Source organism: Carassius gibelio, chromosome A23 (genome assembly GCF_023724105.1).
Source record: "Carassius gibelio isolate Cgi1373 ecotype wild population from Czech Republic chromosome A23, carGib1.2-hapl.c, whole genome shotgun sequence".
NCBI lineage: Eukaryota > Metazoa > Chordata > Actinopteri > Cypriniformes > Cyprinidae > Carassius > Carassius gibelio.
Window position 1 is genome coordinate 7,582,943 of NC_068393.1, and position 23,778 is coordinate 7,606,720.

The window sequence follows — 23,778 nt, forward strand, 5'->3', positions numbered from 1 at the left end:
CGCAGCAGTCATATCTAGATGCCTCTCCAAAGGTTTTATTCGATCTGCCAAAAGCATCCTTTGGAGCAGTTCCATTTCTGTTCCTTCTGTTCCTAGATCACTCGACCTGATCCTTTTTATTTGCGCTTGCTAAAACTTTGTCTAAGTCAAATGTGCCGTTATAGCCAGCGAGTTTGTTGGCAAGACAAAACAGACATCCGTTCTGCTGATTACATCTTATTCTTAGACATCATCACATTCTGCTTTATCTGAGCCAGACTTCTGTTGTATTTGTATCTGTTTATTTGTTCTGTTGTATTTACAATATCTGCTCTGGCAGTCACACAGACAAAACAGCAGGAGTGTCTTTGAGAGCCGTAAAATCGGTGTGAGTGCAGTGGAGATAATGTGTCCCATAAAAAGCAAAGTGTCTGTTGTCCTCTGAGCAGTATGTGGTCACCCCTGAGCAAAGACGTGGACACAAGCTTCTCTTCAAGTGCCGCACATCTCTATCTCCCTCAGTGTAAGCAGAGGCATCAGTCTCAAGTGCAGTGAGTCCAGTGATTATATCACTGTGTTAAACGCACACAAGAAGCTCCAGAGAAAAGGCGAGGGAGAGGATAAGGCAAACGTTGCATCACATTCTCATTAGGGTCTGATTTAGACAATGAGTGGTTAATACGGCCAGACACTATTTGTAATTATCCAAATAACTTATATGAATATTTGCATGTACCCGAAGCTAAGTAACTTATTCAGAAAGGCACAGCTTCAAAATGAAAATCAAATATACAAAGGCATTATGGAATCACATACAAAGCAATGAATGCGATCATTTGTTCATAATAAAATGATCAGTCCTCAGACATTAACTCAAACGTTTTTTCTCAAGCTCTAACTGCTTTGTTTATTAACTTCCCATCTTTTAGAGAATTAGCTCCAATAATTTTCCATTTGGAGCATCTCCATCATTTCACTACACTCATTCGAGTGTAAGCCAGTTGAAATTAACTTGGGATCGTTTAGTCAACCAATTGCCTTAGATCACAGGTCTTGTTTTTTCCACCATGAATTAGTAATATCATTTAAAAGGACAGCTGTGGGCTGGTTGCAAGCTGTTCAAACAAGTGCATTATTTGTCAGGATTTGTGAAAGTGAAAATCTTGAAAGTGATCCAGACCCTGAGTCACTCTGTAAATATGTAAAATGTGTCTAATGAAACTGAATCACTCTGCATAGACTTTTTTTTTTTTAATCAGTTCAGGGACACGGAGTTATTGTGCTGACATTATTTGCTCAAATAAAAAGAGGTGATTTTCATAATCAGTATTTGTCTTATGTTCTTGTTTAAAAATAAATAAATAAATAACCATCCTTAAAACAATAGGTATTAACATGAAAAATTAATTTGAGTTTTGAGTTAAATTGAGTTGCTTTCAGATAACAAATATTTTTATTGTTTCTTAGTTTTTTCTCACCTAATTGCAAAATAGTTTTTTAAGCACAACTCTTACAAAAGGTGTATGGTTGAAATAAGTACATAATTGCTTAATTCATCTAATAATGATATTTGCATTCCATAACTCTACTGCTTTATACCCAAGCTGAATTATTTAATGATCTTGTGAGTTCATTAAATAAAAACAGCTTCAAAACTGAAAGGTAACACTGGTGTTTATTAGCAGTTACAATTGTGACGTGCTGTCACCACGCACACTCTCAGGGCATCTGCCCCATACTGCACATGTGCAGACATATATCACTAAAACCACACCTGGTTACTATTATCATTACAAATTATACAGTCTGTTTTTTATATATATAAAATAGTAACAGATTTTTCTCCTAGTACTGAGAATCTTTAGGGGAACAAATTAACTTCTGCTTGTGTGTGAGCTCCTCCTGCAGTCTGTGGGCCATTTGACTTATGCAATGTCAGATTGCATAACTGCAGCGTAGCGCATTTTGCCATACATTCCCAGCAAAGGAATGGGCCCTTGAATAATAAAATGGCTTATCCCATGAATTGTCAACTTCATTAAGTTATTCACACTATTCAATGAGTACAGACAGGCTCTCCGACACTAGAGCAGAGAATTGATTTTTGTGGAATAAGATATCAGTTTTGTTTAACTATATTGCTGTGTTTTTTATGAAATCAGAGGGCTACTGTAAGTCTACTTTCATTATGTTTACCATTCTTTCCAGCACGGGCATCATTTGAGCTATCTGGAACTCTGATTAAACTCTAATTTATACCTAAAAAAAAGACCTCCATCTGATAGTTTCTATCTTAAGGGATTAAATGAAACACAGTTAAAATATAGACTTTTAATAATACTCATGCTTCCACCTCTAAGAAAAAATAGCTTCACTTCAGACTTCAGAATAAAAAATTAGTTAACATGTCAGTAAGTAAATACTTACTTCATTATTTGCCAATAAATGGCAAAATAATAATAATTATACTGTATTTTAAAACTATAGCTAATCAAAACTTTAGCCTATATGTCATGTCAATAATTTAACTTTTTTTATTATTATTTCTGTATTCTATAACTCACAAGCTGAACCCTGCAGTGCTTTTTATTTTATTTTTTTTTTATTTTTTTTTATTATTATATTTTTTACAAAAAAAAAATAGTAAAATTTTAAAGTGGTTTTGCCACAATACTGAAAATCTTTAGAGGAACAAATTAACTTCTGTGTGTGTGTGTGTAAAAAAAAAAACTCTGAGAATGTCAGATGTTTTCATTTAGATTTGCAATAAAAGCAAACCAGCAAACCACAATTTAAGTCATTAATATTTTTTTTTTCTTTCTTTCTTTATTTTTATATTAGACAGTCTATTTCCAAAAATCCTCTAAAGGCAAAATGGGCATTTTGGGGAGAATAAAACATAAATGGGCCCTTTCATGTACACTCATTTAATTTAATTACATTTTTATGTTCATTTATTGATTCCTGCCAAACCCTATTACTGATAAGAAATCCCACTTACTGACAAATTGAACATCACTTTTCACATTATTGACCACATTTCAATAGTCAAGAGATCACACAGTATGTCACATTATAACTATGTCAGCACATTTGCATGTTTGATGGAGCGAGTAAATCATTCATCATTCAGTTCCCATCAAAGAGAATGACATTCAGAGATTCAGGAGCATCTCGTAACACTCATGTCATCTTGACTCTCTTTTTCCCCATCAGGGTTTCTGTTGGTGTATCTGTTAAGCATGAAGTGGAATTTGCTCAAGAAGAAGCCTGCGGCCATGGTGGGCCCCGAGCCCACGGGTGCCAGTGCCCTAACCATGGCCCCTGCTGTTTCCACACCTGCAGACAACTCCACCGAGCATCAGGGTCCAGTCAGCAAGAATGACGTCTTTGGTGACATCAAAAACAAGTTCCTCAATGAGATGGACAAGCTTCCATGTGAGTATTTGACTATTTGTGTGATATTGTGTGATATTTCATCATTTCAACATATAACACAAGCTCCAAACTCAGGTCAGAGCTTCAGATGCTGCTATTTAGGTTGTAGCACCTTTTCTAACTGACTGGACCATGTCAGACTGCACTGCCTAGAGCCTCCTATCAACCATGCAGGACATCATAGCAAAGCACTAGCAACACCCTAAAAAAAACAACATTAACACCATAGTGACTTCAGACCAATAACCCTAGAAGCTAGCCAGAGCAATCTAGCAAACACATGGGGCATCCTATCTGTCTGTAAGGTCTGTATGACCTTTAAACTATAACATTCTGAAAAGTTTTCTAGATAGGTTTTGTCAAGTCAACATAAAGTCTGTCTTGGCTAAGGCTGCCTAATGCACCTGTCATACAGATGACCTAACCAGAGAGTATTTGTTTTCGAATTCAATTGGTTCATTTAAAAGTAGACTTTTCAAGATGTCCATAGATATAATGGGGTGGTGTTGGCGCAGTGGATAAGACACATGCCTTTGATGTGAGAGACCCGGGTTCGAATCCTCTGTGAGACACCAATGTGTCCCTGAGCAAGACACTTAACCCCTAGTTGTTCCAGAGGTGTGCGACCTCTGACATACGTAGCAATTGTAAGCCACTTTGGATAAAAGCATCAGCTAAATTTAAATATATTTCCCAAGTCTGTAAGGTAAATAGTCTGTCAGCTGAGTTTCAGTTCATTTTTGTTCTGTGCTGCAGTTCATGGAGACCGAGACAGCAGGAAGCGTATCCGGTTTGTTTTCTTTATTTTACAAAAGCACAATGTTTTGATGATATTGTGAGTACACACAAATAAAAGTAGAGTTGCCTTCGAATTATGTATTACTCATATCTGCATGAGCAAAAATTATGGCGTATTTTAAGTTGTTACCGTTTTTTAGGGTGATTTTAAATGATTGATTATGATTATTCTTTGTCATAAATGCAGTTTACATAAGGTGTCATGGGAGCAATGGAAAACAGTTTTCCATCAACTGAAAAGTTTTTGCTGCATTCACTCTTTATCACTCCAGCATTGTTTTCCTCCAACAAACATGGAATATAACAAACTTATTTCGGGAACATCATGCACAGACATTATTAGAGACACAATTATACTGTAAAAATGATTTAGTAGCCTAACCTGTTTTCCTTAAAATGTTGAGTTCATTTAAACTAAAGAATAGAGTTGATACAAAGAGATCAGATCATTCTATAGAAACTCTAAATATTATGCCAACTGAGCAACATTTGTGAATCTAAGCAGATTTGACAGAACATTTGTGAAAAGTTATGACATCACTAGTCTTGACAAACTTTATTTGTCTAGAATATGCATTAAGCTATGGTTTTGCTGTTACATACATTCTCCCCTACAAACATAGTCCTGTTCTGCATTGGTGAAGGTAATATTGAAGACAAGCTTGGCTCTCTTAATGACCCTGATCGATCTAGATTTGAATGTTCCTCCATCTTTCTCTGTCCTTCTCTCACTTTTAGTGCCTCCCTGGGCCATTATCGCCATCGCCATTGTAGCCGTGATCCTCATTCTCACGTGCTGCTTCTGCATCGTTAAAAAGACCTGCCTTAAGAGGAAAAAGGGCAAAAAGGGAAAGAAAGGCAAGGGAGAAATGGGAATGAAGAACATGAAGGAAGGAGAGGTACGGCCACCCGACACCAGCGCTCTTCAGCCTTAAAGGGATAGTTCATGTCAAAATGAATATTTTATTTCATACAAACTCATTCTAATGTGTCAGCCATGTATCTCTTTCTTTCATGACACAAAATGAGATGTTACAAAAGTTGTTATTTTAGATACAATGAAAGTAGATGGCATTTTATAATGTCAAGCTCCAAACTTATGTGAAAATGCATAAATTCAAATAATAGTGTCTAATATTTGACACCAACCTGATGCTTATTTGTGTTCTTGGAGCTTGGCAGTAAAAATCACAATTCACTTTGATTGCATGTGCAGATTGAACATGCTGCTCAACATCTCCTTTTATGTCTCACAACAGAACGACTTGAGAGTGAATAAATGATGTATACATTTACATTTTGGGTGAACTATTCCTTTAAAACCTTGTACAAAGAAACAGAAAGATGAATGTTTTTTCCAGTTTCTTATTTCCATCTGTTGCTAATGAGTTTAATAGGGTTCGATACATATCTAATTTGAATCTTTCACTTGATTAATGCCTTTCACAATGCAATATATTTGAAAGACTCAGCAAAGCTTGTCTGTTTTAAAAAAAGGCTGTGTTTCTACCACTCACATAGCCCTAATATAGCTTCTAGGTCAAGAAAATGGATGGCTGGTATTCTGGAAAGATTTTTCAGCCATTTAATATTCATGGAATATAAAATATTCAGTGTTGTGTGTCATTTGCTGCCTGTAAAGCAGGAAAGCTACATGAATGATTTCCCGCCACGTCATTTCATTTGCCGCGTTCGTATAATTTGGTTTCCAAAAGAATGTATTTGCTATAAATCTCTTGTGCTTTTGTGTTAAAAATGACACATCTTCCAGCGAATGCACAGCAGCACTAAATCTTTTTTATCTGTGCTGGAAATATAATAGCTGAATAGCTAAAGACTTTAGCTGTATTTGCCGTGCTGTGACAGATCCCGCTGTGTGCTGTGTGTTTGCTATTGTGACAAGCTAATTTTCCTTCGGGAATCATTAAAATTCATATCCGAATATATCATTTTCTATATAAATAATCTCAAAAAAACTTAGTTGTGCATAAACACCATCAAGACAAACTTTTTATTTTTGTCTATGTGGTTTGCTTCTCAAATTGCTTGGGTTAAATTTGATGTTTGTATTAGTCAATAACATAATGTGTATATTTAAACCAAAATTGTCGTTTTTGATACATGTCCATTAAGTGTTACTTGATTTCCTCTACTTGATTCTGTCTTCTGTGAGTTCAATCTCTCCCTCTCTCTCCATTTCTTCATCTCTCTATCTTTCCCGCTTTGTGTCTGATATGTGCTCCGTGTATCTTGACTGTGCTGGACCTGTCTTCTTACGGTAGGTGTGACATGGCTTGCAGTGCCCCTCTCTGAACGCCTGGTGTAAGCTCAGACCAGGGCGGGGGGAACTGGGCTTTGAAAACTGGCTGGGAATGAACTCTTTGGCTTCTTCTTAAGTCTTGCAAGCTGCAGGGGTGCTGAGGTTGCTTGAGGAGCTAGTTTGGGGTTGGTTTGGGGAGGGCTCGCATTCCACCAGTTTGACATGCCACATGAACGGGATGTGGGGTATTACTGCCAAATCAGTAGAAGGAAGCGAATGTGCATTTGGTTATGAACTTAAACTTCATCCTAGCTTACTGAGAGACACCAATCCTCACTAACATGCATGTTGAAAGGGTACGGTTGGTGATTTGTCCTCTGAAAGCTGCTTCACCTATCACAAATCTGTCCCTTAAAAGATTCCTAACATAAGTTATGCAACATCTTTATGCATCCCTTTCTTAAAGCACTTAGCTAACAGCAATAGAAGCCAGAGAAATTTCCAGATGAGGTGAAGCAGCGTTTTTTGACAAAGTCCAATGCATGCCCTTCATACAAGCACCAGTGAATGACCATGACTTGACTTGAGAGTAACTTTCCTGGACGACCCATTGTGCGGAAAGAAACAAAGAAGCTTTTCTTTTCTTCCTGAAATGTAGAGATGAGTCGTGGGATGAAGTAGGTGGTGTGGGAAACAGCCTTTCACCAGGAGACCTGTTGTGTGCTTGGGTGTGTGCCAATTAAGTGTGCTCTAGTTTGAAATATTGTTTTGGGTAGTGTGTGTATTATTTTCAGTGTTAGAGCGCTTAATGTAAACGATGTGGAAATGAAGGGATTTTCATTTTCGGGTGAACTATCCAAAAAATATATTGTTTCGTTAGTTTTTTTAAGATTTTTTTTATATTTAGGCTGCATTTATTTGATCTATTATACAGTAAAATAATAATAATAATAATTATAGCAATATTGTAAAATATTATTGCAATTGAAAACTTTTTTCTTTGTAAATTTATTTAAAAATGTAATTTATTTCTGTAATCCAAGCTGAATTTTCAGCATCATTACTCCAGTCTTCAGTGTCACATGATTCTTCATAAATCATACTAATATGATGATTTGCTGCTAAAGAAACACTTCTCGTTATTACTGGTGTTGAAAATTTTTATCGAAACAATTAAGCTTTTTTTCAGGCTTCAAAAGAAAATCTTTTTTTTTTTTTCATTAAAAATATTCTCTTTTACTTTGGATCAATTAAATGCATCCCTGCTGAATAAGTGTATCAAAAGAAAAGCACTGGTAAAGCATCTGTAAATGTATTAAATGTTTACAGTTGGTGATTTGCTTTCAAAGGTAAAATTTTAAGCATGCACGGCTGCTTTTAAGTATCCATCAATAAAGATCCTTTTATCCCTGTGACGATGTAGCTAATATGATAATATTATAATAATAATAATTCAACAAACATTTATATAGCGCTTTTTTAAGCACTCAAAGCGCTTTACATTGTCTGTGCAATGCTAACTATCCAAACACTGGGCTCCTCTGCTCAACTAGTGGAGTGAGTTTGGGGCGGAGCTATCTGTTAGCCGACCAATGACAGGTGACATGGGAAACCTGTTTGAAAACAGTCTTCATATTTGCAATTCCACAAAGCTAGTGGCTCAGAAATTACACGCTTCACCTTTGATATTCTCACTGTCCCAGGAACTGAACCACGGTTTAATTTATCATAATGTAATAACCTTTTAAAATGCCTTCATGATTAATAATTCCACTTAACACACATGCATTGTACTGGTTTCTTACAAATAAGCACATAATAAATTTTGGACACGTGATAGGCCAGTGTTTGTTTGTTTGTTTTTTCTTTTCTTTTTTTTTCTTGGGGTAGTGAATAGCATTTTAAAAAATTAGGAACTTAAATCATATTGTAATAAACATGGTTAATAATTACATGCTAATTTGATCACAGGGCTGTTGGTGCAAATAATCATTTATTGTGAGTGACTGATTTCTCCTTCACCGTTTCTTATTACATCTTCCACCTTTACTAAGATGAATGTGCTAGAACTTAGCATGACTGCCTCTGAATGCTTAATGCAAATATCCTGAAGTTATGTAAGAGAATCACCACACACTTCATATCAGTAATACCACATTAGTCTGTTACATCATTAATCATCCTCCAGATTTAATGCCAGCATCGTTTTATTCACTATTGCTTGAACAATATGCAATCAATGTGGAATATTTTCAGACTTTGCATTTTGTGGCTTGGCATGCATGAATGCATTCTGTCCTGTCAGTTAAGATATGAGAAATTGTTTTTGTTTTGTTTTTTTTCATGTGTGTGAGCGTGTGTTTCGGAAATGTGTGTGTTTGTATATTTTGGGGTGAGTGGTCACGAAGGATGAATCCTCACCCCGAGCACTTTTTGTTCTATTAAGGGACATTCTGATTCAACTCTTTTAATTTGTCTTGTATTCTTGTGTTTATTTTATTTTCTTGTTTTTCCCAAAGCTGAAGCAGACATCTCTAAGTAAGCTTATATTTGCTGTTTCACTAGCATTGAGTTTGAAGCTGCATAAATTCTTCAAAGTGCATAAAAAATCTCAGAAATGCTTTATCTAATGAACAGTCACCGCAGGAATTTGGTAGAGTGGCTGGATGTTCCAATGTGGATGAACTTGCTGGGGTCACTACTATGCCCAAAGCAGTGTTAGTCATGTAACAGGGATATGTACTATGTTAACTCCAATCTTTCAGGGGACACAAATGCTAGGGTAGCAGAGAGACTTTCAGTTATCAGCATAATGTCTGGTCTACTTTACTGATTACACCATGTCATAATCGGCCGTGATGTGATAAGATTACAATGACAAGCAATTTGTAAGTTCAGAAAAGTCAGAACACGTTCGGCCTTTGTGATGTGAAAGCTTAATCAATAAACACAGCCAATCAGAATAGTGTGTGGGTGGAGTCTCTCCACACTACACTTACAGTGACATTAGTACATAATCTAATTCATTTAACAAACAAAAAAATTCAGCGATTGTTATATCGTTTATTTAGTCTATAGATATTTTCAAAGTTTCAATGTACTGTCAAAAACGTATTAATATTATTTAATTTTACCAAATAAGTTATTGTTAAAAACTAACCAAAATTATTTTGGAATTTTATTTTGCTTATAATTTGTGCACAGGAGAGACTTGGTGTTGTTTACAAGCAAAAGGAAATATTTTGGTATCGGCCAAAATGATTAAAAAAATATCTGAAATTGTCAAAAATCCAATATCGTGCATCCCTACTATTTTAACATTATTTAAATTACATACTTGAGAGACTAATACAATCTTTGTTATGGATATACCTTCAGGAGGGCCATGGCGATTTTTTAAATTTTTGAGTTCAGTTTGTATTTGAACTTTTCATTTATTACAAGGTAAGGAAGCTGATTTGGGTGAAAAGATCACTTGTTATGCTGGTTGAAAGTCTCTTCACAAACTGATAGCAATAACTTAGTTAAGTGCTCGAAATGTATTTATATGTATTTGTTTTGTTTGTGGAAGGTGTAGGACCATAAAATGTTCGCCCAATCAAATTCCTCGGTCCGAGGGCTATGATAGGCTGTCCTGCCTGCTTCTTAATGTATACATTTGCATACCTATTCACACATTAACAGTACTCTACATTACTAATGCAGACCGAGTGACCCAGCTGAACTAAAAATCTTATATGTTTTGTTTTGTTTTTTATCGTGTGGCGGTGTCACGTCACGTCTGGTTATGACAGTGTCTTTCTGGGCCAAGACTGCCAATCTAGAAAGGGAAAAACATCTGACAGATATATAAATGTGACTAAATCCAAGTTAGTTTTGTTTTTATTTTATCTTGCAGGCATTGGAAAATTTTAAAGACTTTGTCCCCCCAAAAAAATCACAATTTAGTCATATGTGCTTGTGTTGTTCCAAATCCATAAGACTTTCATTTATCAAAACACAAATGAAAATGTTTTTAATGAAACCTGAGAGATTTCGGTCCTTGGGTCATTTGGATTTCTTTGTGTTTCTTTAAATTGGTGAAAGAGAAATGTTTATGTGTAAAATAACACTCATTCTGTGATCTTTAGTATCTGACTGCCAAACATTTCTTCCAAAATGTCCATCATTTTACATTGTATACCTGCGCTGATGTGTATTGGGTTTAAAGCACCAACACTTTGCTTTTGTATCTTCTGAATCTTTCGTCCTGTGCAAAAGCAAGTTTTTTACATTCAATCATCTCCTCTCAGGGTTTTAATATACCTTGCAGACTGACAATCAATTTATGGACAGACTGCTTCAGAAAGACTAGAAGTCTTCTGACTGTCTTTTGCTCCACAAAAGTAAAGTAGACGATTACAAATGGTGTCATGAAAGGAAAAGTGAAATCAAGTCATGTTGCTATGAAGGTCATCGCTAACACAGTTACATACAGTAACACCCGGGTGGTTTGACACCTGGCAAGCTTCAGGTAAGCTGCAAATTTGCCCGATGAATCATGTTTGGGGAACTTAATTTACCTTCCTGTGCCTTTGCTCTAGTTTCTCCTGTAACATCCATCTGTGCTTTTGTCTCTCCAGAAACAGGAAGAGGATGATGATGAAGAAGATATAGACATGGGAATAACTGAAGAGAAAGAGGAGGAACCGAAAGAGAAGGAGAAACTCGGAAAACTGCAGTTCTCCCTTGACTACGACTTCTCTGACAACAAGGTAAGGCCACTCTACGCTTTACAGTGTTTAAACAATGTACAGCAAGCAGAGTGAAACATATCTCTATACAGAAACTAAACAGCTAGAAATGGTGGCATGAATTAAATACCATGACACATCATCAAATAATTGCTTAAAACTATTCCTATGGGTTTTTTTTTACAAAAAAGCACCCTTTAAAAATGTCTGTTATCACAGAAATATTCACAAATGGACAAGAAGTCAGGGAGTAAAGGATCAATGACAAATGAATAAAGGATTAATAAAAAATTACATCCAGTGTTATTTTAGTGTCATAGCATTACAGTTCCCCTTCAGTCAGTCACGTACAACGTTACGTCAGTGAATGTCGAAATTGGGATTCTCGCTAGAGAGACAAATCGCCTTTGAGTGTTAACAAAACAAGCCAATGAATATTGGCATGCGAGATTTGCATCGCTCACCCCACCCTGCAGCGCGGGTATAAAAGGAGATTGCATGCAGTCGCACATTCAGCTTTTCACTTCGGAGCTGAGCCTTCAGTTTCCTGAGCAGAGTGTCATCAAAGCCTTTTCACGAGTGTTGGTGTTACGGCGCATCAGCTGGGCTTGCCAGTGCTGCTGCTTTTTTCTCTGCACGCTGCTGCTTCCCATTCTGCAGTAACGCTGCAACTCCTCCTAGGCGCTTCTACACTTTGTTTTTTCAAACTAAAAGAGCAAATTCTAAAAGAGCTCCATGAGTGATGGGGCAATTTTTTTAAAGATGTCTTTCCACTCTTGTTTCTGGATGTGGTCACTTCCTGGCTCCATCTGATGGTCACGATCGCTGCACCTCGTGCCTGAGCCTCGAGCACTCTGAGCCAGCGTTCGAGGATGAGTTGTGTTCTCCTTGTGGGAACATGACCATCGCGATGTTGCATTCAAGGCTCCTCTATATCAAATGAGGAGGAGTCCCACTCCCTGTTCTAGTTCCTCCTTAAAGATGAGGGCTACTTCGGTTCATGGCCAGGGTGATTTGAGGATTACAGTGAGGGGGCTTCCCCACCTGAAGGACGCATACTTTCATGTCTCGATTTTTCCCCAACATAGGCCGTTTCTCCACTTTGTGTTCGAGAGGTGGGGATATCAGTACAAGGTCCTCCCCTTCGGGGTGTCCCTGTCGCCTTCTCGTCTTCCCCAAGGTCATGGAGGCAGCCCTTGATGGAAGCAGGCATCGCATTCTCTACTTCCTCATGTTGACCCAGTCCCAAACTCAGTTGTGCAAACACAGGGACGTGGTACTCAACCACCTAAGCCGGTTGGGGCTTCGGGTGAACTGGGAAAAGAGCAAACTCTCCCCTGTGCATAGGATCTCTTTTCTCAGTGTCGAGTTGGACTCGACAGAGTGCGCTCAGTCAATGCTGAACTGCCTGGAGTCATTTCATTGAAGGTGGTTCCACTGAAACAGTTTCAGAGGCTCCTGGGGCATTTGGCATCCACTGCCGCTGTCACGCCGCTCGGGTCACTTCATATGAGACCGCTTCAGCGTTGGCTTCACGATCAAGTCCTGAGATGGTCATGGCAACACGGCACGCACCGGGTCTTGGTTACCCCATCCTGCCACCAAACCTTCAGTCCGTGGTTGGACCTTGTTTTTCTACGGGCCTTGCTTTTCTTGCTTTTCCCTAGTGCAAGTGTCCAGGCATGTTGTTGTTTCAACAGATTCCTCTGCCATCGGCTGGGGTGCCATGTACAATGGGCATGCAGTGTCAGGCACCTGGACAGGGCCTCGCCTGCAGTGACATATCAATTGCCTCGAGTTGCTGGCAGTATGGCTTGCTCTGCGCCACTTCAGATTGAGGCTACATGACAAGCATGTACTGGTACTTACGGACAACACTGCGTCCGTTGCGTACATCAACCACCAGGGTGGTCTACACCCCCGTCACATGTCGCAACTCGCCCGCCATCTCCTCCTTTGTAGTTAGAAGCATCTGAGGTCACTTCACCTCAGACCAGCTCTTTGTCTGCTTCGGAGGACAGCAGAATTGAAAGGCTGTCTCCAAACAAAAACTTGCCCACTGGATAGTGGAGGCTGTAGTCTTAGCATATCAGGCCCATCACTTACCGTGCCCCCTTGGAGTGAGAGCACACTCTACAAGAGCTGTGGCTTCCTCCTGGGCTTTAGCACAGGGTGCCTCGGTAGCAGACATCTGTAGAACTGCCAGCTGGGCAACACCTAACACATTTGTGAGATTCTATAAACTCCGTGTAAGGCCTGTGTCCTCTCGTGTACTCGCCTTAGATGGCCTGTAATGCTGGACTGGCTCAGTGTCAATCACGCTTGCTGCGCCATTCCCCTCTACGGAACGGATACATGTGCTAAAGTGCTTCTCAGTTCAGTTTCCCTCTTGGCGAACCCTGTTGAAGTTCCTCCCACACCCTCGGCAGTCAGGCGTGGCGGAGCGCCAGACGCCAGATCCAGCACTCGTGTGCATGCCCAAGGTCAGCCCTTGTGCTGGGCTAGATGCCCATGTGTAGTGATTCCCCCTTCGGATGATCCCACATCTGTATTTTTCCATGGTACGGCTTCCCTCACAGTAAGCCCTTGTCTTTCCCTGACAGGGATCTCTCTGCCATCTCTGCTGTGTAGTGATCTCACCCCAGGTGGGCTGAGTCTACCGCAGGGACTTCCATATGTATGTCCATAGCCGCGTTTCCACTATCAGGCCAAAAGCGAGCGTGCTAGTGCATGCCAGGGCCAATCGCGTTTCACTTCCGGGGCTTGATCGTGCCTCGTCGGTGCTTCCTCAGGGTCAATGGCCCGTTATTTTTGGCCTGACGAAAATCTTGGGCCAAAGCAGGCCAGCTGAGACTAGAGGAGTGGTTATAAACAAAGGTGGAATTTCTCCGCATCTGGAGAGCATCAGCGCCGCGGATAATTTCAGAAAGATAACAGCTATAACATCAGCATTAAAAACTTTTAAAATAAGTTGAGCTAAAAACTTACTTTCAGTCAGTTGTGAGTGTTTGAAATAACTTGATTCGGTGTGGATTATAATCACCATACAAGGCAGAAATATTTATAAGCAATGCAAAAGACTGCACGTTAAGCATTAACATTACCAGAGTAAACATGGTAAACTGTGAATGCTTGAAAAAATCTGACAGCTTCTTATTTTCTATCACAATCATGTTTTTATTTAGTAACATATTTTATCTGTCATTAGTCTCATATCGAAAGTTTAGATCCGTGTAGTGATGTATATAGGCTACTGTGACTACAAATAAACAGAAACAGACTCGACTGAATAAGCAGGCTGTTCGTAACGCTTTACTTCTGTGTGACTAATTTTAAATCCTGATAAATTAATTCATTATGATTAATGTATCACTTATTATAGTAAAACATTGATGCTTTTGGATTTAAATATTTAACAAAGCATGCAAACAAACGGCCGCTTTTATCGTGTTAGTTTTGTGTTCGGCTTTTTCCAGTGACTTGTTTCTTTTCTAAGAAATTATCTTTGTTGGTGAAATGATGGGGTTGCATGACGTTGTTCCAGACAGGCGTGTAAAGGGTGGGTTTAAGTGTAGCTCAGCGGTGCTTCTGGCCCGATGGTGGAAACGCAGCGCTATTTTGACCTCGGTGCTACAGGTCCAAGTGCTACTCGGCCCTGGCTCGCACTGGCCCCACAGTGGAAAACTGGCTCATATGTGTAATTTCCACATGTTACCTCCTATGCACAGGATGTGGTTCCATAGCGTTCTACTTCTTGGGTACGCTTTCCCAGTGTTATCCAATTCTCACTGTACGGAACAGAAGTGCGGGTTCCTCTGCCTAAGCCCTGTCCTATCTTCCGTCTCAGCTCCTCAGTGATAAACTGAATGTACGACTGCACATTATCTCCTTTTATACCTGTGCTGCATGGTGGGGTGCGTGATGAAAATCTTACACGCCAAAATTTTTAAATGTCTAAATAGTTTTTATTAATTTTATTTCAAATTTATGTATTGTATTTGATGTATATTTTATTTATTTGTAGTTTTTTTTATATATATATTGTATTGTATTTCAGTGATACATTAGGTATTTATTCTATAAAGTTAACTACTATTTATACTCTATTTATACTATAAATAATTTTTTATGGTTTTAGTTTTAGTTAAATATGTGGTCATAGTACCTTTTTTTTTACCATTTTCAGGGGGGAAATCCAGTCATTTCAAAAGGGATATATGCATTCTAGAATTCTGAATGAGGGCAAAAAATTTTATGCAGATTTTTGCAACTGGTTTATATTTCTAATGCAAATTTGCCATGCTGACCAACATAAAGCTACTAGGTTTGACAGACACTGGACATTTTTTGACTTCAATGTGATGCTGCTGATTGTGCCAGATTTAGAAAATAAAAAAATCATGCTGGTTCCATTATACTATTGTTGCATAACCAGAAGTCATATGAAAGGTTACAACAGATTTTGCTCAGTAAAGACTGACACTGTTATCCTGTAGCTGACAGTGGGCATCCTGCAAGCTGCAGATCTTCTCTCCATGGACAGTGGTGGCACCTCAGACCCATACGTCAAAGTTTTCATTCTCCCAGACAAGAAGAAGAAGTTTGACACCAAGGTGCACAAGAAAACCCTCAACCCCGTCTTCAACGAGACTTTCAATTTTAAGGTAGAGTATCTGTTACATTACCAGTTTATGCCAGGTTTCGACACCCAACACTTTGAAAATACTCATGAGCTGATGTTGATTGATTTCTAGATTCCATTCACTGAAATGGGAGGAAAGACTCTGGTCATGTCTGTGTACGACTTCGACCGTTTCTCGAAGCATGATGTGATCGGTGAGGTGAAGATTCCCATGAACACCCTGGACCTGGCACAACCTATCGAGCAATGGAGAGACCTGGATAGCGCAGAGAAAGAAGAGGTACATCTGTCCTGCATCTGTCATTCACTTCATGTTAACTAGCAGCTGTCGTCCACTAATAATAATGAGAGTTAATGAACCAGCGCCTCTAAACACGCTTTTACGCCCATAATGTTACATAATGCTGTTATTTTCTACCTTATCATGTTTCCATTAAAATGACTGTTTGATGAGACACTATTGATGTTTTATTCATTTACTTCATTTACTCCCATGTTGTGCCAAACTGCAGGAAACAAAAATATGTTAGCAGCAGAATGTTCAAGCTACTCTTTTTTTTTTTTTTCATGTAATTAAACTGAACATAGTCTTTTATTCTCAACAAAGATGCTTTTATTTGCTTAAAAAAAAAAACAGTAAAAGCAGTAATATTGTGGAATTTTATTAAAATAACAGTTTTCTGTGTGAATATATTGTAAATTGTATGTATGTAATGTAAAGCTGAATATTTAACATCGTTACTCCAGTCTTCAGTTTAAAGTTATCCTTTTAGAAATCATTCTGATATGCTGATTTGATACTCAGTTATTATCAATTATCAGTGCTCAATTATTAATAACGGTTCTTATTATACAGGCCTATGTTTAATACAGTGTTATATAATAGCATAATATTTTAGTATTAGTGGAAACATTCCTTGTTGAATAAAAGTATTACTTTCTAGATATCTATCTATATGTCTATCAATGTTGAATATCATTTCAGCACTGATAATATTAGCAAATGTTTCTTGAGCAGCATTGATCAGCATATCAGAATGATTTCTGAAGGATCATGTGACACCGAAGACTGGAGTAATGATGCTGACAATACAGCTTTACATAGCAGGAATAAATTACATTTTAACATATATTCAAAGTGAAAATAGTTATTTTAAATTTTTCAAATATTTCAAATCAAGTATTTCTGAACAAATAAAGGCAGCCTCACAAAAAAAAAAAAAAAAATTCACAACTTCTCCCAAGACAAATTTTTGGGTGAACTGTTCCTTTAAAACGGCCCATGTCATTTTCCCCAACGCAGCAAGAAAAGCTTGGGGATATCTGCATCTCTCTGCGCTATGTACCTACAGCTGGAAAACTCACCATCTGTATCCTCGAGGCTAAGAACCTGAAAAAGATGGATGTTGGAGGACTCTCAGGTACAAACACACAATGCAGTGCCTTGTCTCTTCTCTCTCCACCAGAGAATGGGTAGAGATAAACTCACGCAGAAGACTGGATGTTCCTGCATATGTTATAACCCCCAAAAAACATATTTTTACTTTGTTTTCTCTCTTCAGTTTGCAAGTATGACACATAACTCATCCTTTGTTTCTTTTTTTATGACTTCATTAATTTGTCATGTCTCTGGCAGACATGCACAGCAGGCCTCTGTGCTGCAGCAGTGCGTCTGTGTCACGCCTGTGCTTTAGTGTCAGTGCTAGCCGTGAAGAAGAGATAGCCCACACATGCTGACTCTGCAGTCCTGCTTGTGCAGTTCACACATCTCCTTCAGTCGGTCCTCACTGCTGCCATCTGCTGCTGGCGGCTCTGAGAACAACACGCTGCACCAGCATAAAAGGGACCAAACATTAACCTTCCAATCTTAAAGAAAAATTGGAGGTGTTTATAGATCAAACCTGGTGTTGGTGGCCTAATGATATAAGCACAGGGTTGGTTCCAGGTTTGACCACTGGAAAGAGCGATTCATAAGCTTACAATTTTCCTTAAGAGCGGGTTAGCCTGCTTATTACAGTTCTGTGCTTTACAGTCTTATTTTAGTATAAATCATATACTATAAGGTATTTATTAATATTCTGAATTAGCTTTTTAATTGTAAGTTATTTTAGGTAAGGATTAGGGTTAGGGTTAGGGTTAGGTTAGGTCTAGTCACAAATCAAAAGTTGCATAAGATTGCAACTGAAACATACACACACAATATATAAATATATGACTCCCTGTTCTGGTAAACCTCTGCAGATCCCTACGTGAAGATTCATCTTCTGCAGAATGGCAAGCGGCTGAAGAAGAAGAAGACGACTGTGAAGAAGAACACCCTGAACCCGTACTACAATGAGTCTTTCAGCTTTGAGATCCCACAGGACCAGATGCAGGTACGCTCTACACATCTCAACACAAGAGCTCGCCTTTTCCTGCTCCTCCAAACTTTAAGCGCAATATCTGTTCCTTCCTAGAAAATACAAGCTGTGATCACGGTGCTGGACTACGATAAGATCGGCAAGAATGACGCCATCGGGAAGATCTGGGTGGGCAGCAGAGCGCAGGGCACTGAGCTCCGGCACTGGTCAGACATGCTGGCGAACCCACGCAGGCCCATCGCTCAGTGGCATCCACTCAAACCTGAGGAGGAGGTGGATGCCACGTTAGCGGCCCTCACTGCCAAGAAGTAATCCTGTGCTTCTTCCTCCCCTCCCTCTCACCTTTAACTCCCCCTTCCTTCCCTTCTTTCACTTTTCAACATGCACACTATAGTCATCTTACTCAATCAGCACTGAATTACAGCCATGGGCCACATGACTAGAGGTATTATCTACAGCTAAAATGAGATGTGCAGAAAGACTCTTTCCACAGATGTTCCTGAAGACAGGCCAAGCTCATAGGTTTGTATATCCTCCAGAAGAGATGTAAGCTCACACTCACACCCAGATATCCAACAGCATTCCAGTTTTCCATCGGGGACCAGGGATAGAAAGCACTGCCACTTCCACTGCCTATTTTAACACATTCCTTCTAGATTCTCTGGTCATCTAGATCAAATCAGTTCTGTTACTTTTGATGAGTCTGAAAGGACAGTGAAGAATTGGTAATCATTGTGAATAATAAAAAAAATAAAATAAAATGTGGGAACTGGAGAGATAGTTGGACTCGATGCTCCTGCCCAACCGGAAGGGATCTTTCAGGTGTCGATTACACTGCCTGCGAAACAACCTCTTCTTCCATTCTTCAGTTCCAGCTCTCAGCTGGCTTCTTCCACTGCCCAACATCCTAACAAACCCTGACAAAAAGGAGACAAGCCTTGAAACATCATGAAATAAGCAATTCTTAGCTGCCAGGAACGTCTTCCTGTTAGCATGGGTGTATTTGTTTCTTTGCGTTGATTTCTTGTAGTAAATGTATTCTGCCTGAGCACTTTAAATGAAGGTGTGTTTTTGTTTCAGTCAATGCTTTGTACATTTTTGATGTTCTGAACCCTCTCATTAAAGGAATAGTTCATCAAAAAAAGAAAATTAAGTTATCGTTTACTCACTTTTCTTTCTTACGCCAATGGAACACTAAAGGAGATGTTTCAAAGAATGTTCACGCTGCTCTCTTCCAGACAGTTTAGGTGACTGATGATCCAGAGGCAGTGAAGCTTAAAAAAATATGAATCATTGTCTTAAATTCCAAGTCTTCTGATGATCTGACAGACTGAAATTTAGGTTATTATTCACAAAATTTGACTAAAATCTTTTTGTTTGACAGGCTTGGTCACCATTGGCTTTCAGTGTGAACATTCTTCAAAATGTCTCCTTTTGTATGGACGAAAGAAAGAATGTCATACGGGTTTCAAAAAACATGAGTGAACTATTCCTTTGAGAGCTTCCATCACTTTTTGTTTTCATGTTTTATTCATGGTTTGAACCAGACGTTGTTATGGTTTCACGAGAAGAACTGATAGAAGACACTGTTATGTGTGTATTTACTGCACGTCTTACCAAACCGCTGAACTTATTTGCACTACTGGAACTGCATTCTATACATGTTGCTCTATCAGTCTCAATACTTGCTTTTGTGATGCCGCATTCTTGATTGGAGTTGTAAGAGTTTGCATTTGTTTAAAACGGGAGCTTGTATCATTTGAAAGCTGTTTTAGGGCTTACAGTATCAGTCATTGCGTGAGGATGTGGATCTGAGAATATCATTATGCTTAAGACCGACAAAACGAAATGGTAGCACTTTATTTTATTGTCCTGTTGTACATACTATGTACTTATTATAGTAATTACAATAGCTGTATAATAACTAGGTACTAACCCTGAACCTACCCCTAAACCTAACCCTACCCCATGTAGTTACCTTGTATTACCAGAACTTTCTTAGATAAATACACTGTAAGTACACTATACGTACATGTAAGTACAGGTGCTGTAAAATAAAGTGCAACCACTAAATCTTTGTGTGTTTTATCCTCATATTGCCTGTAGGAACTCTTTTGGCAATGATGGTATCTTGTGATATTTGTTCAGTTATTAAATAGGTGGGAAATTTGCAAGCCTGAATTGGATCAATACTTTTTTTGAAGCATCATTTATTGAGTATAGACTTATAAACCAGGCCAAAACTTTCATGTAAAGAGCCAAGCGTGAATTTTATGGAGACTTTGTTGTGTACAAGCTGTAACCCAATAAAAACCAATTCATTCTCATAAGGAAATGTCACTTTAGCGGCTTTTTCCTGCATTACTAACGTCTCTGTGGTAATGTATTCAAACAACATGCAACATCACTCTAGTTTAAATCTTACATATAATCAAACAAAACGAAACCATTCTGTGTCATTCAAACCTAAAAATATCTAAAGATTGCGGCAAAATCTCCATTTAAAAGTTGCTTCAGTGACGTCTCCCATATGAGTTGCAATAACTCTGATGTTCGATTGTGGAACAGTAGGTATTTCCATCCACATTCATAGTGCAATTTGATATTTTCATGTCTAATGAATGTGTGATTATTTACCATTTGTTTATATGACATCATGCTTTTCTTTTTCCGCTAGTATCGTATCGAAACCTCATTTTAGGAATCACTGTCTTTGTTTACTCTTAGGTTTAGTCTCTTGCGTAAATATGTCCCTCCTCCTAAAGAACTTTCACCAAAAAATCGCAACTTGCAACTTCCACCCCAAACCCATAGGCGTGTATTTTGACCTCTATATGCATAGTTCCTACTTTATGATACTGCATGTTAAAGTACAAAAAGATGCGCATGTTTCAGAGATGAAGCAAAAGAATAAAAATAATACAAAATATTGTGTACCTAAGTAGGCGTTCTTTGTCATTTTAGTAAACATAACGGAAGGGGGTTAAGATACTGTGTATATTTTCTAATCGAATCAAATATGTATTTATTTTCTGTGAGTGGGTATTGGAGAGAATATGAAGTATACTAGACTAATGTTCATTTTCATGTTTAATCCATGCCTGGACATCATGGGCAAATACTGTATGTTAAGTGCTTTGTGTGAACTAATATAGAATGAAAACGTAGCCGCATGCTTGCCGTCTACTAATACTGCTAAGGAACAAAATGTTGATGTATTCATTTATTTATTTATTCAAAATTATTATTTTTTTCAGAGTAATATTTGTATGTCTCTTTGTCAGAATATGTTTGTGGGAGGTCAAAACTTCCAGCGGGGGCTCCAAGTGGATATTCCAACCACTCCCAACCAATCATTATGAAAAAAAGTAATAATAATACACTTTATTATCATTTATTTCACTGTTAGTGCCAATGAGAGAAGTCACGTTTACTGCCATTTTATCTGACTTTATGTCATTCTTACGTGATTTTTTTCAGACCAACTGATTTCTACCTTGGCAAAAAAATTGCCTGAGCACAATATTATCAGTCGTGTTATGGAAAACTTGGAGTCCCCATTGTTTTTTAACAAGCTTTTATTTCTGAATCTTTTACATAAGATCAGCGTTTAACTAGCCAATAAACCGTAAGTTTGTGTGTGCGAGTGTGAATAAGATAAAGCCATAAGACTTGAGCTAAATCTTTAGAGCTCAGCTATATAGATGATACTAAAACTTCTCCTTTCACAGGCCGATGAATCTCCTCGACATTCCACATAGTCTGTGAAGCTACAGGGCCACACTGTTTCCTTAAATGTGCTTAATTAAGCATTATAGTCAGTCTTTCTGTTAATAATGTGAATTTTCAATGTTTTTTATTGATTTTATGATGCATAATGGGTTTGTGTGGGGGATGTCTGTATGAACATAATTCATGTGGTCCTAGTTGTTGCCATTCCACTATATATGTACACACATGCATTTTTGGGCAAAGGGCAGTTAAATGGTTGTATAACTATAAAAAGTTGTTTGTTTTTACCATTTTAATAATAATTCACAATCCAAAATGCAATATGGGATACCTAAAAAGTCTATAATTTGGACATTCGGACAATAAAATTGAACAGAATTGTGCAAGACGTTCGACTTATCCAAGTAATTTCAATCAGCATTGCTTGAGGTTTCGAGTGTGTATGCGCGACCTTAATAATAATGCATAGACCCTTTAATAAATAATAAGTATTTGTTGTGAGTTACTCAAGCACTGCCATTCTGCCTGTATGGCAACGTGCACAATGAAAATTTGTCTGAAACATTCCTGATCGCACACCACGGAGTTGTTACTTTAAAGCGAAGATATTTGGGAGCAGTGGATTTCATATTTAAGTTGCTCTCCATGTACAAATCTGCTTATAAATCCAGCTAGCTTGTTTTTGTAACTCTCGGTGACTGTTTTATGTCATACAAATCAATGAGAGACTGCTCTTCCGACCCATAACAGAGACGTTTTATTATTTTTTGGAATGCTAGCCAATGCCTTCATGTCTGCAATGGCATAATCACATTGCAAAACTAGGGATTAAAGACTGTGTCTCTTTTATTTGATTCTTCTCTTGCACTTTTCATTTTGCTTATCTAGAGATGTTTTTTTCTCTTCGTGGTGATCTGTTCTTTTAGTCGGTGGGAGATTGTGAGGGTCTGTCCCTCAGGCTATGTTTGTACATGTTTCGGTGTTCTCGTGTGCGTGTGTTCATGTCCGTATTGTCGTGCCTAGTGTGGATCAGTCGCATGCTTTAGCCCTTGATGGGACACTTTGAGAAAACGTTGCTCACAGACTCTCCCCACAACCACCTAGTGGACAGTACATGAGCATCAGCAATCTTTGGAAAGACGTCAAGGGAACCAAATAGCTCTACAGACTTACCATGTGTGTTAGCAGCTCTGTACTGAAACAAATGAGAAAATAAAGGCCTTTTAATTACACACATCTCTGTTTGTGATGTTATTATATTAACACTGAATGCCTTATGTTCGACCCAAAATTACAACCTGTTTCGTGGCTTCAGAAGCAGATGTTTAATCAAAGCTGGTAAGAGTGATTTCCAAAACCCTTCTATTTTCCAAGTATTCTTAATGTAGTAAGTATTTTACTGTCTATGTACTTGTACGGGTACAATTTCAATTAATTTCAAACTATTTCAAACCTCTTGGGACTAAATTCGGCCCCTTTTTAGTTATAACAGTAGTAAATATTAAGTGCACAACTAGTTTTGTGCTTCTTTAGTATCTGTACTTTATGCACTGTTGGTCTACTAGTTCTAGTCGACATATATAATCTCAGTAAACTACCAGTTTAATAGTTTTTATGCAGCAAGTCTTCTTTAGGTGAAACTAATAAATAACCATATACTGTATATGATGTTATTTACTTATAGTACTTAGTATAAAAGTAGTATGAAACCTAATAAACAAGTGGTTTACTTTGAGTATACTTTAGCGTGTTCTCAAAGAAAAAAATAATTATATAACCAGTAAACTAACTGTATGCCAATAAGTTCACTTGTAGAGTAATTATGTACTCACAGTT

General features: G+C 38.1%; 1 protein-coding gene across 3 annotated transcripts in view; it reads left to right on the forward strand.

Moving 5' to 3' along the window:
• The window catches only part of LOC127944676 (synaptotagmin-2-like), a 74,009-nt gene extending 50,835 nt beyond the window's left edge, over positions 1–23,174 (forward strand). For 2 of the 3 annotated variants that reach the window (XM_052540834.1, XM_052540833.1), the window contains exons 2-9: positions 3,196–3,417; positions 4,954–5,114; positions 11,098–11,229; positions 15,705–15,872; positions 15,963–16,130; positions 17,154–17,271; positions 18,092–18,225; positions 18,307–23,174. In XM_052540834.1, coding sequence (XP_052396794.1) covers positions 3,222–3,417; positions 4,954–5,114; positions 11,098–11,229; positions 15,705–15,872; positions 15,963–16,130; positions 17,154–17,271; positions 18,092–18,225; positions 18,307–18,522 — 1,293 coding nt within the window. In that variant the 5' untranslated portion in view covers positions 3,196–3,221 and the 3' untranslated portion in view covers positions 18,523–23,174. The remainder of the gene's footprint in view (positions 1–3,195; positions 3,418–4,953; positions 5,115–11,097; positions 11,230–15,704; positions 15,873–15,962; positions 16,131–17,153; positions 17,272–18,091; positions 18,226–18,306) is intronic. The other variant, XM_052540835.1, reaches the window with a different exon arrangement.
• Positions 23,175–23,778: the final 604 nt, after the last annotated feature.